The sequence below is a fragment of the Nycticebus coucang genome, chromosome 9, assembly GCF_027406575.1.
Source record: "Nycticebus coucang isolate mNycCou1 chromosome 9, mNycCou1.pri, whole genome shotgun sequence".
In the NCBI taxonomy this organism is placed as follows: Eukaryota; Metazoa; Chordata; class Mammalia; order Primates; family Lorisidae; genus Nycticebus; species Nycticebus coucang.
This window is the reverse complement of record NC_069788.1, coordinates 31,943,471-31,960,931: the sequence shown is the minus strand read 5'-3', so window position 1 is coordinate 31,960,931 and position 17,461 is coordinate 31,943,471. Positions and strand designations below refer to the sequence as shown.

The following is a 17,461-nucleotide window of genomic DNA, read 5'->3' as shown; positions in this document are numbered from 1 at the left end:
ATTCATCCCTGTCCTTTTGGTGTGTATGTGGTGTGCTTCAGCTCTGAATTTAGTCTTGGAGTTGCTCTATTTACTGGCTGTGTGCCTCTCCCCGAAACTCAATTTTTTCTTCTCTACAGTGGGAATAGCAAACGTGCTCATTGTGATCAGCACCTTTAAAGTGCTTATAGAGCGTCTGGCACATGCAGAGAAGTTAGTTCCCTAACGAGTGTAAGTTACAAGTGTTAGTTCTCTGATTTACCATTCCCACCCCATCTACTGAGGCAGGAGAAAATAATTCACAAGGAATATCACAACAGTGATGCACCCTGGAAACACCCAAGTATCTTAAGCTGAATTCTCTCACTCTACAGTACACTGCTAGTTATCAACTGAAGAGTGCCAGACACCCAGGCTTTCAACATTCTGCAATGCACAGCTCAGTCTAATAAGTAAGGTCCTCACTTCCTACTGAGCTGGGGCTTGGGAAAGCTGGCCAGCAAAGGCTGACCAAAGGCCATCAGGCTGTGCCTCTGTCCAGGGCAGCTACACTCCACTTCTGTTATTTGACTTGTTCTATTGCAGATGGTGTACAGGGCAGAGGTGAGCTGCAGTGGTGCATTCATACATAGGACTGAAGAGCAGTGCAAAGGGGTCTTCTACTGATAGGAAGTTTAGTGAGGCAGGATTTGTTCCTGCTGCCATTACTCTCCTATCAGAGCATCTCTCAAGTTTTCCCAGTCCAGCTCCAGTTTCAGTGAGGATGGTGTGAGCTTTCCGTGCCCCAGATATTCTCACTCATTATAGCTAATATGTAGGTTACTGACTGACCCAGCCACAAGTTCCCAGATGTGGGTTCCAAGTAGGCAAAAACTGTAATTTTGTAATTAACTTACCTCCTCTTTTTTTCTTCCTGCTTAAGGGTCCTGGGAATACCACCTCTTAGAAGTTTTTAGAGAATAAGAAACTGAACTAGGATAGTCTGAATATGGTTTTTTTGTTTTGTTTCATTTTGTTTTTGTAAAGAAGAGATTTGAGAATAATTATTCCTATAACTCAACAGAATAGCTTTCTCTTTCTTTGGAACTATACAACAAAATAAGAAGAATCTATCTTAATTTTAAAGATAACTCTTACCTAAAGAAGAAAAATCATTATTCCTGGCCAGAAGAAGAGGGCAAACAGGAACTTTAGAGGATGGAAACAAACTTAAGCACAAATCTTGGTGGTAGGTGGGTTAGATATCTGTGAACTTTCTAAAGGTTAAATGAATGATAACAAGATTTTGTTAATGCATCAAAGTGAGTTTAAACCATGAAATATATGCTACAAATAAGCAAGTAACTTTAATTGGGCATAATAAAAAATGTTGAGGTGTAATTAAAATAACATTCAGAATGAGAGAACAATTAGAGAGAATTTGTCTCAAAGACAAATGATAGTTGCTTGGTGATTTCGTTGTTATTCTGAAAGAGAATTCTCTTAATATAATGCATTAGGCAGTTTGCCAAATCAACTGGGTTGTAGGCCAATTGTCAGTCTCTTTGGTTTCCATGGAAACTAGAAACCTGGGCACTCCCAAAAGACAGCTTTAGTAAAAATGAAAGATGACCATGAGTCTTCAAATGAAGTTTACCATTGCACCAGGTACCTTGAATGATGATTCAACTGTCTGTTATTCAGTAGTTGACTCTGTTTTTCCTCCTGTCAATCCTTTGGTTGAGATTGACTATAGAATCATAATTGGTAAGCATAAGAAAAAAATTAAGTTAAATATATAATGTACATTCCATTTTTTTTGGCAAATGGCTTTATGGGAAAGAAGGTTTAAGTTATGACCAAAGATGATACTTGCCTCTGGATGAACCAACTGGGCTCTTCTTGACTGCCATCACTATTGGTGATCTTTGTTGATTATGAAGTGTTGGTTATGAGCTTTATTGCCAAGATAGAGAAAGAAGCAGATACTTCACTTTTGCTTGGTTAGGTCTGTAAACCTTGGATACCATGAAAAGTATGCACAGATCTTTTCTTTTGCTCATCAGCTATTGTTAGTGTTTGTTTATTTCATGTGTGACCCAAGGCAAACCCTATTCTTCCAGGGGTTCGCAGCAGGGAAGAAAAAAAGTCAGATACTCCTGCTTAAGACTATAAAATCTCCACCAATGCTCAGTGTGATATCCATCCACCCCAACTTGTTTTGGAAGCTCTGATCCATGTCCCAACTGGGGGCGGGGGGAGTGTCCATGAAATATAATGGGTTCTTTAGTGGAGGTGTCCATGAGATAGCTCAGAAGAGCACCGAATGGGGAGTCAGAATAGCAGCTATTTAGCATTTATCTTGTTCTTCTTGTCAAGGTCAGAGTTTTGTCTTCTAGATGACATGTTTGGTATATTATTCTCTGAATACAACATTGTGCAAGTATTTTAAAAATGTATCATGGGAAGCAGGACAATTGTATAATAGCTACAGAGAATTAAGCACCATTATTATTAGAGCTTTACCAAGGCCAACTAAACACGTCTGATTAACTGGGCATTTATTCTGGCTGAGACAAACTTGCATGGAGATAGGGAACATTTGGATGTACTACTGTGAATAATGAGCATTATCACTTCATTAAAGTAGGTCAAGGTAAGCAAATGTGATAGTTTTTTCCCTACATGCTATAATTACCAAGGGCAATTCAGTAGGTTTTAGTCCCGTATGTATCTAGACCATAAAATTATATAACAAGCAGTCATTCATTGAAGGTGATTAAAAATAAATGTCTCCAGACAGATTAAAGGAGGAGAGATGCAGAGTAAAGCACCATAATCCCACTATTTATTATATCCATTCTCATGATTAAGGAAGGCATAAATTTAAAACCTATTCTTAAAAAATATGGAGGCACCATGATATAGCCAAAGGAGTAATGGTCCCGGAATTAGACAACCAGGGTTAAGACATCACTGCTTAGGCCTTCATCTGTGTGGCCTCAGGTACACAATGTATTCTCTTTAAATCTTGGTTTGCTTATTTGAACCTGGAAGATAACAATAAACCTTTAAAATAGTTTTTGCATATGGACCTGCATTAAAAATCTAAACAAATGATTTTTAATAATAATGGTTCTTTAAAAAGGGAACAATAAAACCAGAGCAGAAAGATAGCACCAAATGACAGAGATCTCTGTAAGAGTTAATGTGTCTGCACTCTGGGAGGCTGAGGAGCGTGGATCACTTAAGCTCAAAAGTTGGAGACCAGTCTGAGCAAGAGCAAGACTCCATTTCTACTAAAAATAGAAAAACTAGCCACTGTGTGGTGAGTGCCTATAGTTCCAGCTATTTGGGAGGCTGAGGCAAGAGGATAGCTTGTCCCCAAGAGTTTGAGGCTGCTGTGAGCTATGACACCACAGCTCTCTACCCAGGGCAACAGAGTGAGACTCAGTCTCAAAAAAAAAAAAAAAAAAGGGAAGAAAAAGAAAAAGAGTTGACATGTCTGAGTGTACAAACATGAAACCTGCCCCTCTGACAGGAAGGTCAGCCTGTCCGAGAGGAACAAACCAGGCAAAAACAGAAGAGCCAGTTCCACACAGACAGCATCACCCTGACACGTGCAGTAAGTATTGACTTTGCAATCTGTGACTTTAGGAAGAAAGGGTTTTTGTTGTTGTTTTTGTTTGTTTCCTTGCCTGCCCACCTGGTTTCTCATTCTAAGTTTGTGTGTGGGTAGTCAATAGTTTATAAGAGTAGTAATCTTGTGGGTTATTTTTGTTGGTTTAATTAGTTTGTGATAATCTAGAATGAAAAACATTCAGTGCTCCCAGGGAACTCTTGCTAGCATTAAACTTTAAAATCAGTTAGTGTTGAAAGTACTCACTTGCTGTAGGAAGTCAGTCAGCCTACCCATGTTTCACTTGTGTAGGTGTGGAGATGCAGAGCTTGCCCCCAAGGATCCCCAGATTGTACAGAGAGTTATTAACAAAGCCAGAAAAGGCTGCAGGATTTGGGGTTTTCCCACCTGCTTTATCTACTGAAAGTTATCTAGATGTTTTGTGAAATATCCCAAACATGCCTGTTACTCCACACAAGTAATAGTATTAAAGAAAAAAGAGACCTTAGAATGTAGCAAGGGTAGGTAGCTGTCTGGAAAAACTTTCAGAGGGAGTTGTGGCGATCTGGTAAACTACATGAGAAAGTCTGCAGTGATCACTTTCTAATAGGAAGGCTGGGTAGGGTGTGGGGTGGTGGCTCATACCTATAATCCTAACACTCTGGGAGGCTGAGGTGGAAGAATGGCTTGAGCTCAGGAATTCTAGACCAGCCTGAGCAAGAGCAAGACCCCATCTCTACTAAAAATAGAAGAACTAATTGGCTGTCTCAGCTGGAGCCTCTAGTCCCAGCTACTAGGGAGACTAAGGCAGAAGGATCCTTTGAACCTGGGAGTTTGAGGTTGTTGATGCCATGGCACTCTAGCCTGGGCAATAGAGTGAGGCTCTGTCTTAAAAAAAAATGCAGGGTATATAATTTTTTCCTCATTAAAAAGGATGTCTTGGCTCGGCGCCTGTAGCTCAAGTGACTAAGGTGTCAGCCATATACACCTGAGCTGGTGAGTTCGAATCCAGCCCGGGCTGCCAAACAACAATGACAGCTGCAACCAAAACATAGCCGGGCGTTGTGGCGGGGGCCTGTAGTCCCAGCTACTTGGGAGGTGGAGGCAGGAGAATCGCTTGAGCCCAGGAGTTGGAGGTTGATGTAAGCTGTGATGCCACAGCACTCTACCCAGGGCCACAGCTTGAGGCTCTGTCTCAAAAAAAAAAAAAAAAAAAAAAGGATTCCTATCTGGAAGTTCTGTGTGGGCACGAAGTTAGTGATGAAAGAATGCATCTTGTAACTTGATGGGGAATTGGAAAAGACAAGTCAGTGTGAAAGGTGCATCAGCTGGCACTGTGAGGAATTGCATCTTCAGTCAGGGTGGAAAAGAATGGGTGAGAGGGTCTTTCTGATCTTAGACTAGGTTCTAGTGGTTCTGTTGTTCTTTTTTTGCTATCATACTACTCTTCAGGGTAAATTTGCCATCCATTACTAAATGTCCAAAAGTAACATTTCCTGTTATTTTTTGGAACAAGCCTTATGTAGTTGACAAATATTTTGATGGCAAGTTGACTTATTGGGGGAAAATTATTTCCTCTGTAATTAAGTTTGCCTCTTAGGTTATAATGTCAAAATGAGAGAACAGATTTCAATTCACCCTATAGAAGCTAGAGATAATTACAAAAAATCCCAAAAAGAATTTAAAAAATTTTGTTTATGATTGTGAATTGAGCTGTGATGAACATTCTAGTGCAAATGTCTTTATGGTAAAAAATTCTTCTGAGTAGATACCTAGTAATGGGATTGTGGGATCAAATGGAAGGTTTACTTTTAGTTTTTTGAGGATTCTCCATACTTCTTTCCAAAGAGGCTGTATTAGTTTGCAATCCCAACAACAGTGTAAAAGTATTCCCTTCTCTTCACATCCACACCAGCATCTTCAGCCTTGGGACTCTGTGATGTGGGCTATTCTCACAGGGGTAGGTAATATCTCAGGGTGGTTTTGATTTGCATTTTTCTGATGATTAGGGAAAATAAACATTTTCTTGTGTGTTTGTTGGTCATTTGGCTGTCTTCTTCAGAGGAGGTTCTGTTCATGTCTCTTGCCCACTTAGAAATGGGATTGTTTGCTCTTTTCTTATTGATTAGTTTGAGTTCTCTGTAGATTCTAGTTATCATCCCTTTGTCAGGTTTGTAGCATTTGTACCTTCATATTAATCTGAAATTAAAAAGGACAATTTTTTTATTTGATGTTTTAAAATTAAAATAGTATTTAATAGAAAATAGAAAATGCAATTTCTATAACAGTAATACAATCTCATTGGAACAATTATAACAGTATTGTACAAAGACATACAAAAGCAGAGAAATCAATCATCTTCCCTCCAATGTTACCTTAATGTTTACCCCATGATATGCATCCTTCCACCTAACTCCTTATTTATACATATAAACAAAGTTTAAAAGAGACAAAATCTTAGATAAAACCAAAGAATCTCAAAGTGTTTGAGACTTTTTAGCAGAATCAGAAAAAAAAAGAACAACCCTACCTCTTTGGGAGGGTTATATCTTAACATAGAAGGTTCTAGAATGAAGCTTGGAGGCTTCCAGTTAGGCATCTTTTTAATTTGGAAAGATTATATACCATATTTTCTTACTAAGAATCTGGTGGAGGTCAAAAAAGGCATCAAAAGAAGCATATCTAGAAAAATTTACTTCTAGAAAATTAGTCCTGCTCAGAATGCTAGAAGTTAGACAAACAGAACTCTTCCCTCCACCCTCACCCCCCATTCCTGCACAGAAAGGGGTATACGGTGACATGTCAGTTGGTCACTGTCATGTATTTTCAGGTCAGCTCTAATCACAAAAGTGTAGTATTTAATACTTGGGAATTATTAAATCAAGTGGATGGGAGACATGGCCCTAACTTCCAGACCGTAGAAAGGGAAGTCAAGACCCTAGAGGTAGATGAACCAGTAGAATAAGTAACAAAATGAACCATGGACATAATATCTGTGCAATGTGTGTGGTTTGCATTCTGTGGGATGATGAGGGAAGATTGTCTGCAGTAGGGCACATATGGACAACACAGGCCTGGGGAGAGGTAGCCACCTTGCTTCTAGACATGCTGCTAACTCTAGCTGGTAGGTATAACACAGGGAGAGCTGGGATGAAAAGTATTTTTTTCATGCAAAGTTGAAACTTCATCTTCAATCCAGTGAGGTATAATCCCACTATGGCAGGGTTATTTTTTTAAACATGTTTTTTTTGGGCTACCCAAATTGTAAGATAACAAATACCATTATGGCCCCAGAATGGATATGTCCATTTCATGCGAGAATTTGTGGAAAAAATCTTTTTCCTCATCTGTGCTCTTCTCCCTCTCTCCTTCCCTCCCTTTGTCTCACCCTCCCATCCTTTCTTCTTTCCCTTTTACTCCCTTTCCTTTCTTTTCTTTTCCTTGTTATTTTCTTTTCATCTATAATTCATCTATTTATATATGGTTTGTATGTATGTATATACATCTTTATATAAATATATATATACATGTACCTGGATACAAGAAGTCTATCTCCCAACCAAAAGATGTTTGAAAGACATGTGGTGAATAATAATTGCATTCATTCTGGAGTTCTCTTAAATGGGTAAATTGGATATTTGTTACTCTTGTGATAATTGGTTTTATTTACAGAAAGATCAACAGTAGACTGCTTTTACACATTAGCTAGTGGGGCACAATAAGATAGGCCATGCTGGGTTTTCATTGGATTTTATTGGGTTCAGCCACTACCCTTGGAGCTCTCTCCTTCCCATTGGATCTTTATCTATTTGAAATTTTCTAAAGCAAGCATTAAACACTACTTTGTAAAATACCAAACACCCCCAACCCCTATCTCCACCCTGGTATTCATGAATAAATATGTCCAAAAATAAATAATGTAAATACATAAATGTGACCTCAGAGATTATAGGATGTCTATGTTGTTCTGCCCTCTGTGAATAGGTATGAAAAGCTATGAATGACTATATGCTGACAATCAGTGGATATATTGGACTTCAAAAATGTTTTTTTTTCTTTTTTTACATAGAGCAGGTACAGATTTACAAGTACCCATCCATGTTATGGATGAAGAGTCATAGTAATGATGGTGACTGTGGCAAGAAATAGAAACCTATATTCTGAGGCCAAGACATCCCATAACTGTTCACCAGAGCTTCAGAATAAATGACAAGTTCCAATATACCTTTTGAAATGCTTAAAAAAAATTAGTGTATTATTTGTATTTATTTCGTAAGCTTGAGAAAAATAATATGGCAAATGCCAACTTTAGTCTTGCTACTAAAGATTAATTATGAGTAGGTAACATGTCAAGTACTCTTCAGTCTTCATAGATAATTAAATAACAGTGATGCAAGACAGAAAGGGCATCCTGAGCAATGGGAAGGCAAAGAGTCTCTTAAGCTTTTCTTTCTTTGTGATAGTCAGTGAGCTTTTTGACATGCTTATTATTATAAAATGTCCTTGGAACCACCAATTATTTCTTCCTGTATATGATTATAATTTTGAATATTATCTGGGAAACTTCTAGAAGCATAACCTGTCAAGCCAACTTGTATGCAGCATTTGTAAGTACTCTCTATGAGAACATCCAGAAGATGTCTTAGTTTTTGACTCATTCTCTCTAGCCCAGTTGTGTGTTGAACTGAAGGACACATTTGACTACTGCATTGGGAAAAATGGATTAGTTCTTTTTATCTCTGTCAGTTTCCCTTTATTCACACATTTAAAATAATTTCTCTCTTATTTCTTTTTGAGCCACAGCTGTGTTATTCAAGTACATTATTTTTCAATAAAGAAAATATACTGTACTGACATTCTGAATCATTTTGGTTTTGTTGGTATTGTTTATTTTAAATCTGAAGATTCAGCCACACAATGGGTAATAAATGAGAGGCTTTGACAGAACTAATACAAGGGTACCTTACATTAAAGGGACCAGCCAAATTGCACATTCAGTAATTCTCCATTTGCCCATAATGGTGATTTGTGTGGATTTTTCTAAGACCACAAAGCTTTGGTAAAAATGCTCACAGGTTGGGAATATTTCTAAACATTTGGCAGCATTGGGAATCATTCAAGAAACTCAGAATATCTCTATGAGATATGTTCTTTATTTCTTTGTCTAAACAAAAGCAAATCTCCCAAGGTTACCCTCTAAAAATTGGAACAACCAACAAATATCCTATTGTAACCCTTATGCCTTCCTCTTAGCAGGCAATGTTTTCTAGTTAAAAGAGCTATTAGAGCTATTAGTCCTGCAGACTATAAGAATTTAGAGCAGTCATTGACTACTGCAAGAAGGCCCCAGGAATTTAGAGGGACACACTGTCCAGTAAACCTGACACCACAGAAAACATCTCAATCCTGTATTATGGTCATTTAAGAAAGGAATAAAAAGCAATGGGGGAAAGTAACTTGAGAGTTACTCTTGAAAGTGTCACTTCACTTTCATGGGGTGACAGCCACATTTTAAAAATCTTTTAACATACTGCTATTGGCAAGTAGCACTATTTTACAAAGCTGTGTAAAACAAAGCCTATGCTATGCTGTAGAAACACCACCAACCAACCCTCCCCAAACTCTCAAACCAAAAATCCCTTAAGGTGAACACAATAGAATATTATTGCTTGCTTGTGTCAGAGCCAGTGCCAATAGATAGAGGGGCTCTGCTCACATAGTTCTCTAGAGTCAGGTTCCTTCCATCTGTGACAGCTCCACCTTCTCCAAGGTAGCTGCAAAAAGAGGAAGCGAGAATAGAGACTCCAGCAGTGAGATTTTATATGTCATTCTAGAATGTTTTATTGTGCCCACCCACTCTCCATTGGCTAGAGCTGCCAGGCTCAGCCCAGCTGCAACGAGGTACAGAAAAATGAGCCTTCCTGTGTGCCCAACACGAAAATTAAATAGTTTTGTAGAACTTGTTCATCTTTGTGTTATTCATTAGTACGAGCAAAGATATCCGCTAGTTCAAGTCTTTTTAACCTTATTAAAAAGTAGTGGGGAATAAGTAGAATTATACAATAGTTATTAAGTTCTTAATACATGCTGGAAACTCTACAAGGCTTTCTTAATTCAGTCCTTACTAACTTTCTGTGTATGAAGTAGATACTATTATTATCACTCATTTTTCAGATGAGACAAATAAAATTTAATAAAGAACTTGTTAAAAACTGGTAAGTGACAGAGCTGGGTTTGGATCCAGCCATTTGCTGCCAGTGCTTGGGATCTTACTCATTGAGCCATATTGCTCTACCAAACAAACATTTAATCTCATATGTGTTCGTTTGGGTTTACTCTTTGTCTTGATTCAGAAACAGGTGCTTCAGCCATCTGTGCCTGACTTGATGATCTACAAAAGAGGGGCAGAAATGTCTACTTCCTCCTACTCCCTTGGCATTTGAAACCAAATGGCGTAATGGCTGTGAAGTACATTAAATTCCCTCCAATAAAACTGTACAGTATCCTTATCATTTAAATGTTATTTATTTTTTGAATAGGTAATGCATTCACCTAGTTCAGGTTTCAAAAGGTACAAAAGGATCTAGAGTGAAAACTCTTCCCACCACTCTGTCCCTTTGTCACCTATTTTCCCAACATAAAGGCAATCAATATTACTGTATTAATCTGCACACTTGTATATTGCATTATTTATATAATTTGGATATTCTTCAAAAGATAGGATATATTTCTAAACTAATTCTTGTTCTTTTGCAATTAACATTTTAGTTTGGTGATAAGTCTATATTCATATATAGAATTTCCTCATTCTTTTTTTATGTTGTGTAGTTATTAATTATAGGAATTTATTCTGATTTATTTAGCCAATTCACTCTTGCTGGATATTTAAGTTGCTTATAATATTTTTGCAGTGTTTCACATGTTTGACTATATTTGTAGAACAAATTCTTAGAACTGATGCCATAATAAATTAAAAATAACATTTAAATTAATATCTTTGCATTTAATGATTGAATTTGGTATTAGTGGTTGTAGTGTGCAACTGAGAATATCATGGTAAAGATCAAGGCATATAATCTCAGAATAGATTCTGACCATCTCAGAATGCAGCTGCTATTAAAAGAAATGAAGTGATCAGTAGCATAAATTTTTGTTCTAGGTCTTCCTTATATAGATGTCTGACTTGTTCCTTTTCTAGTTTCCTGGTCTGCATATTTAAATAATTATTAGAATTTCTATCTGTCATAAAACATTGCTGGAAGGGACCATGACTCCAAATAAAGAGTTTATGAAGCCAGTTCAGATGACATTTTGAATAATTAATCATACTATAATTTTTGTAAATTTGCTTAATTTAAAATTATAAGACAACAGCACAGGACTGTAGATACAGTCAATTTGTTTCACAATTTCCTCCTAGCATCTAAAATAGAAACTACAGGTATCAGTGGCTAAAATAAGTCAGAAGTTTTATTTCTCTGGTAAGTGGTCTAGTGCTATGCTATGATAAATGAGTCCCAGGCTCCTTCCACCTTGTTGCTCTGCCATTTTCAATGTGTAGCACCCATCTCAATGTCAAAAATAGCCATTCAGCTCCTCTCATCCCTTCCAGATTCCAGAGAGCAGGAAGGTACAAAGGAAAAGAGAGCATGCTATTTTTTCTAAGGGCACAATTTGGAAGTCCAACATATTTTATTTTGTTGGGGAAGCATGTTTCCTTATGGCTAAAACACGAACTTTATTATGAGAATGGAGAAGAGAATGGGAGCGACAAACAACAGTCTCTGCTACAGCTCATTTCTCTGCCAGGCAAATACTATGTGTTCCCTTCTTCTCATTGACAGTACACACTCCATCACTTGCTCAACCTCCATCAAGGAAGACAACCTCACAATCCCATCTGGTTAGTACATTAGGAAGGCCCAGAAGTTCTTAGATACACGAATCATTTTTGTTAGGTTTGGATGAGGCACCCTATTATCTATTGACCACCCCTCATCCCCCAACTCCACACAACGGAAAGTGGTGGGGTTAGGAACAGCCAACTACCATAAAAATTCAGAGGAGCGCACAAAGAAAAATACTGCATCACAGATTCATTGCATTTATCAAATCCAACTTAGCAGGCACTTTGAATCTTCCCTGCCCTGTCAGTGGTATATATTCTTTTATTAGCTCCATCTGCTAGTTCTGGTTCTTGTCACTAGAAGGAATCATCTATCATTTGGCTTTTATGTCCACTGGTGGTGTCTTATGAGAATCCCTTTTGGCTCTTTATTACCTACTACAAAATCTGAAGCAGACACTGGAGAGTAAGTACTTTCTGAAGGCTGCAGAGGGTTCTCAGCCTGCTTCCCAATGGTGTAGGTTTAGAAGTTTGAGATTTAATTATAGGGATCAAAATCACATATTTCAAGGGTAAGGCTTATATGAGTTTCCTCACACCTGTAACTATAAAGAAAGTGGTTAGAAGCCTCCCATTCCACAGTGCCAGGTAGAGAGAGAATCTGTGTTCATGGGGAGGAAGAGTGAAGTGGTTGTGGGAGTTGCATTGTAACTCAGAACCATCCTGTCACAAGAGAATAGGACATGGCACAGAATTCTGCCGGTGCCCATGGAGAAAGCATTTAGACCAGCCCTGGATAGAGGGGAAAACTCCACCAAACCATAAGAATGTGAATTCTGGCTAGCTCCAACACTGGTTAATTGAAGTGGGCTGGGGCTTGGAATAAATTTGAAATGCAGGCAGGTCACAAGGACTGGAGTCCTTGGACAAGTCTTGGTGCTTCATGGGATTGGAGGCAGTGGACTTTGGGTGCATATGAACCTGTGAAATACCACCTGTGGCTGCCAAGGGAGTGGCTGTGCCACTTCTCTCCCAACTTGAGGCAGTGTAGAACTGGGAGATGAACCTTCCCTGCCTGGGGAAAGGAAAGGGAAGAGTACAGAGGACATTGTCCTTTTTTTATTATTAAATTATAGCTATGTACATTAAAGCAATCATGGGGAACAATGCTGGTTTTACATACCATTTGAAATATTTTCATCAAATTGGTTAACATAGACTTCACTGCATTTTCTTTTTTTTTAATTATTATTAAATCATAGCTGTGTACATTAATGTGATCATGGGGCACCATACACACATTCTTCTCATCAGCCCATGGAACATACTCTGAAATCAACCACATCCTAGGCCACAAATCTAACCTCAGCAAATTTTAAAAAATAGAAATTATTCCTTGCATCTTCTCAGGCCATCATGGAATAAAAGTTGAACTCAATAACAACAGGAACCTGCATACCCATACAAGAACATGGAAGCTAAACAACCTTATGCTGAAGGATAGATGGGTTATAGACGAGATTAAGGAGGAAATCACCAAATTTTTGGAACTAAACAACAAGACACAAATTACCAGAACCTCTGGGATACTGCAAAGGCAGTCCTAAGAGGGAAATTTATAGCACTGCAAGCCTTCCTCAAGAAAATGGAAAGAGAAGAAGTTAATAACTTAATGGGACATCTCAGGCAACTGGAGAAGGAAGAACACTCCAACCCCAAACCCAGCAGAAGAAAAGAAATAACCAAAATCAGAGCAGAGTTAAATGAAATTGAAAACAAAAGAATTATACAAGAGATCAATAAATCCAAAAGCTGGTTTTTTGAAAAGATCAATAAAATAGATAAACCTTTGGCCAACCTAACCAGGAAAAAAAGGGTAAAATCTCTAATTTCATCAATCAGAAATGGTAATGATGGAATAACAACAGACCCCTCAGAAATTCAAAAATCCTTAACGAATACTACAAGAAACTCTATTCTCAGAAATATGAAAATCTGAAAAAATCGACCAATACCTGGAAGTAGGCCACCTACCAAGACTTAGCCAGAATGAAGTGGAAATGTTGAACAGGCCTATATCAAGTTCTGAAATAGCATCAACTTTACAAAATCTTTCTAAAAAGAAAAGCCTGGGACCAGATGGCTTTACGTCAGAATTCTACCAAACCTTTAAAGAAGAACTCTTACCTATATTACTAAACCTCTTCCAAAATATAGAAAAAGAAGGACTATTACCCAACACATTCTGTGAAGCAATTATTACCTTGATCCCCAAACCAGGGAAAGACCCAACTAGAAAAGAAAATTATGGACCAATATCACTAATGAATATTGATGCTAAAATACTCAATAAGATCCTAACAAACAGAATTTAACAATACATCAAAAAAATTATACACCACGGCCAAGTGGGATTTATCCCAGGGTCTCAAGGCTGGTTCATTATACATAAATCTACAAATGTAATTCAGCACATAAACAAATTAAAAAATAAAGACCATATGATTCTTTCAATTGATGCAGAAAAAGCTTTTGATAAAATCCAGCATGCCTTCATGATCAGAACACTTAAGAAAATTGGTATAGAAGGGACATTTCTTAAACTAACAGAGGCCATCTACAGCAAACCCACACCCAATATCATATTGAATGGAGTGAAATTGAAACCATTTCCAATTAGATCAGGAACCAGGCAAGGTTGCCCATTATCTCCATTGCTCTTTAACATTTACGGCTTGGAATTCTAATTCGATCCTACATTGTCTCCATTGCTCTTTAACATTGTAATGGAAGTTTTAGCCATCGCAATTAGGGAAGAAAAGGTGATCAAGGGTATGCACATAGTGTCAGAAGAGATCAAACTTTCACTCTTTGCAGATGATACGATCGTATATCTGGAAAACACCAGGGATTCTACTACAAAACTTTTAGAAGTGATCAAGGAATACAGCAATGTCTCAGGCTACAAAATCAATACTCATAAATCTGTAGCCTTTATATATACCAACAATAACCAAGCTGAAAAGCAGTCAAGGACTCTATTCCTTTCACAGTAGTGCCAAAGAAGATGAAATATTTGGGAGTATACCTAACAAAGGACATGAAAGATCTCTACAAAGAGAACTATGAAATTTTAAGAAAAGAAATAGCTGAAGATGTTAACAAATGGAAAACCATACCATGCTCATGGCTGGGAAGAATCAAGATTGTTAAAATGTCTATACTACCCAAAGCAATATATAATTTTAATGCAATTCCTATTAAAGCTCCATTGTCATATTTTAAAGATGTTGAAAAAATAATCCTTCATTTTATATGGAATCAGAAAAAACCTCGAATAGCGAAAACATTACTCAGAAATAAAAACAAAGCAGGAAGAATCATGCTACCAGACCTGAGACTGTACTATAAATTGATAGTGATCAAAACAGCATAGTATTGGCACAAAAAAAAGAGAACTAGATGTCTGGAACAGAATAGAGAACCAAGAGATGAATCCAGCTAGTTACTGTTATTTGATCTTTGACAAGCTAATTAAAAACATTCAGCAGGGAAAAGATTCCTTATTTAACAAATGGTGCTGGGTAAACTGGCTGGCAACCTGTAGAAGATTGAAACTGGTCCCACACCTTTCACCATTAACTAAGATAGACTCTCACTGGATAACAGATTTAAACTTAAGACATGAAACTATAAAAATACTTGAAGAAAGTGCAGGGAAAACTCTTGAAGGAATTGGCCTGGGTGAATATTTTATGAGGAGGACTCCCCAGGCAATTCAAGCAGTATCAAAAATACACTACTGGGACCTGATCAAACTAAAAAGCTTCTGCACAGCCTAGAACATAGTAAGTAAAGCAAGCAGACAACCGTCAGAATGGGAGAAAATATTTGCAGGTTATACCTCCGGTAAAGGTCTAATAACCAGAATCCACAGAGAACTCAAACATATTAGCAAGAAAAGAACACGTGTTCCCATCTCAGGATGGGCAAGGGACTTGAAGAGAAACTTCTCTAAAGAAGACAGATGTACAATCTACGAACACATGAAAAAAAGCTCATCATCCTTAATCATTAGAGAAATGCAAATCAAAACTACTTTGAGATATCACCTAACAACAGTAAGTGTAGCTCATATAACAAAATCCCCAAACCAGAGATGTTGGCATGGATATGGGGAAAAGGGAATACTTCTACACTGCTGGTGAGAATGCACACTAATACGTTCCTTCTGGAAGGATGTTTGGAGAATAGTTAGAGACCTAAAAATAGACCTGCCATTCAATCCTATAATTCCTTTACTAGGTTTATACCCAGAAGACCAAAAATCACTATATAAGAAAGACATCTGTACTAGAATGTTTATTGCAGCCCAATTCATAATCGCTAATTCATGAAAAGAAGCCCAAGTACCCATCAACCCACGCATGGACTAGCAAATTATGGTACCTGTATACCATGGAATATTATGCAGCCTTAAAGAAAGATGGAGACTTTACCTCTTTCATGTTTACATGGATGGAGTTGGAACATATTCTTCTTAGCAAAGTATCTCAGGAATGGGAGAAAAAGTATCCAATGTACTCAGCCCTACTATGAAACTAAATTATAGCTTTCACATGAAGGCTATAACCCAACTATCACACAAGTATGGAGAAAGGGCCAAGGAAGGGGAGGGAGGGGGGAGGTTACAGTGGAGGGGATAATGGGTGGGGCCACACCTACGGTGCATCTTAGAATGGGTACAGGTGAAACTTAATAAATGCAGAATACAAATGTCTACATACAATAACTAAGAAAATGCCATGAAGGCTACGTTAAACAGTTTGATGAAAATATTTCACATTGTACATGAAACCAGCACATTGTACCTCTTGATTACACCAATGTACACAGCTATAATTTAACAATAAAAATAAATAAATAAATGAATAAATAAATAAATAAATCTTTAATTCAGTGAGAGTCTATCTTAGTTAATGCTAAAGTTTTGGGTCCAGTTTCAGTCTTCTACAGGTTGCCAGCCAGTTCACCCAGCACCATTTGTTAAATAGGGAATCTTTTCCCCACTGAATGTTTTGTTTTTTTTTTTTCCCACTGAATGTTTTTAATTGGCTTATCAAAGATCAAATAATGGTAAGTAGCTGGATTCATCTGTTGGTTCTGTATTCTTTCCCAGACATCTACTTCTCTGTTTATGTGCCAGTACCATGCTGTTTTGATCACTATCAATTTATAGTATAGTCTGAGGTCTGGTAGCGTGATTCCTCCTGCTTATTTTTTATTTCTGAGTAATGTCTTGGCTATTTGAGGTTTTTTCTGATTCCATATAAAACAAAGTATCATTTTTTCAAGATGTTTAAAGTATGACAGTGGAGCTTTTATAGGGATTGCATTAAAATTGTGTATTGCTTTGGGTAGTATGGACACTTTAACAATCTTGATTCTTCCCAGCCATGAGCATGGTATGTTTTTCCATTTGCTAACATTTTCAGCTATTTCTTTTCTTGGAATTTCATAGTTTTCTTTATAGAGATCTTTCACGTCCTTTGTTAGATAAACTCCCAAATACTTCCTCTTCTTTGGCACTACTGTGGATGGAATAGAGTCCTTAACTGTTTTTTCAGCTTGACTATTGTTGGTATACATAAAGGCTACTGATTTATGAATGTTGATTTTGTAACCTGAGATGCTGCTGTATTCCTTGATCACTCCTAAGATTTTTGTGGTTAAATCCCTGGTGTTTTCCAGATATACAATCATATGATCTGGGAAGAGTGAAAGTTTTATCTCTTCTGACGCTATATGGATTCCCTTGATCGCCCTTTCTTCCCTAATTGCAATGGCTAAAACTTCCATTACAATGTTAAAGAGCAGTGGAGACAATGGGCAGCCTTTTGTGGTTCCTGATCTGAGTGGAAATGATTTCAATTTAACTCCATTCAATACGATATTGGCTGTGGGTTTGCTATAGATGGTCTCTACCAGTTTGAGAAATGTCCCTTCTATACCAATTTTCTTAAGTGTTCTGATCATGA

General features: G+C 37.5%; 1 protein-coding gene across 1 annotated transcript in view; it reads left to right on the top strand.

Moving 5' to 3' along the window:
- OPN5 (opsin 5) overlaps window positions 1-855 on the top strand; it is a 48,449-nt gene extending 47,594 nt beyond the window's left edge. Inside the window, exon 7 of the mRNA XM_053602862.1 lies at window positions 120-855. Coding sequence (XP_053458837.1) covers window positions 120-128 — 9 coding nt within the window. The 3' untranslated portion in view covers window positions 129-855. The remainder of the gene's footprint in view (window positions 1-119) is intronic.
- Window positions 856-17,461: the final 16,606 nt, after the last annotated feature.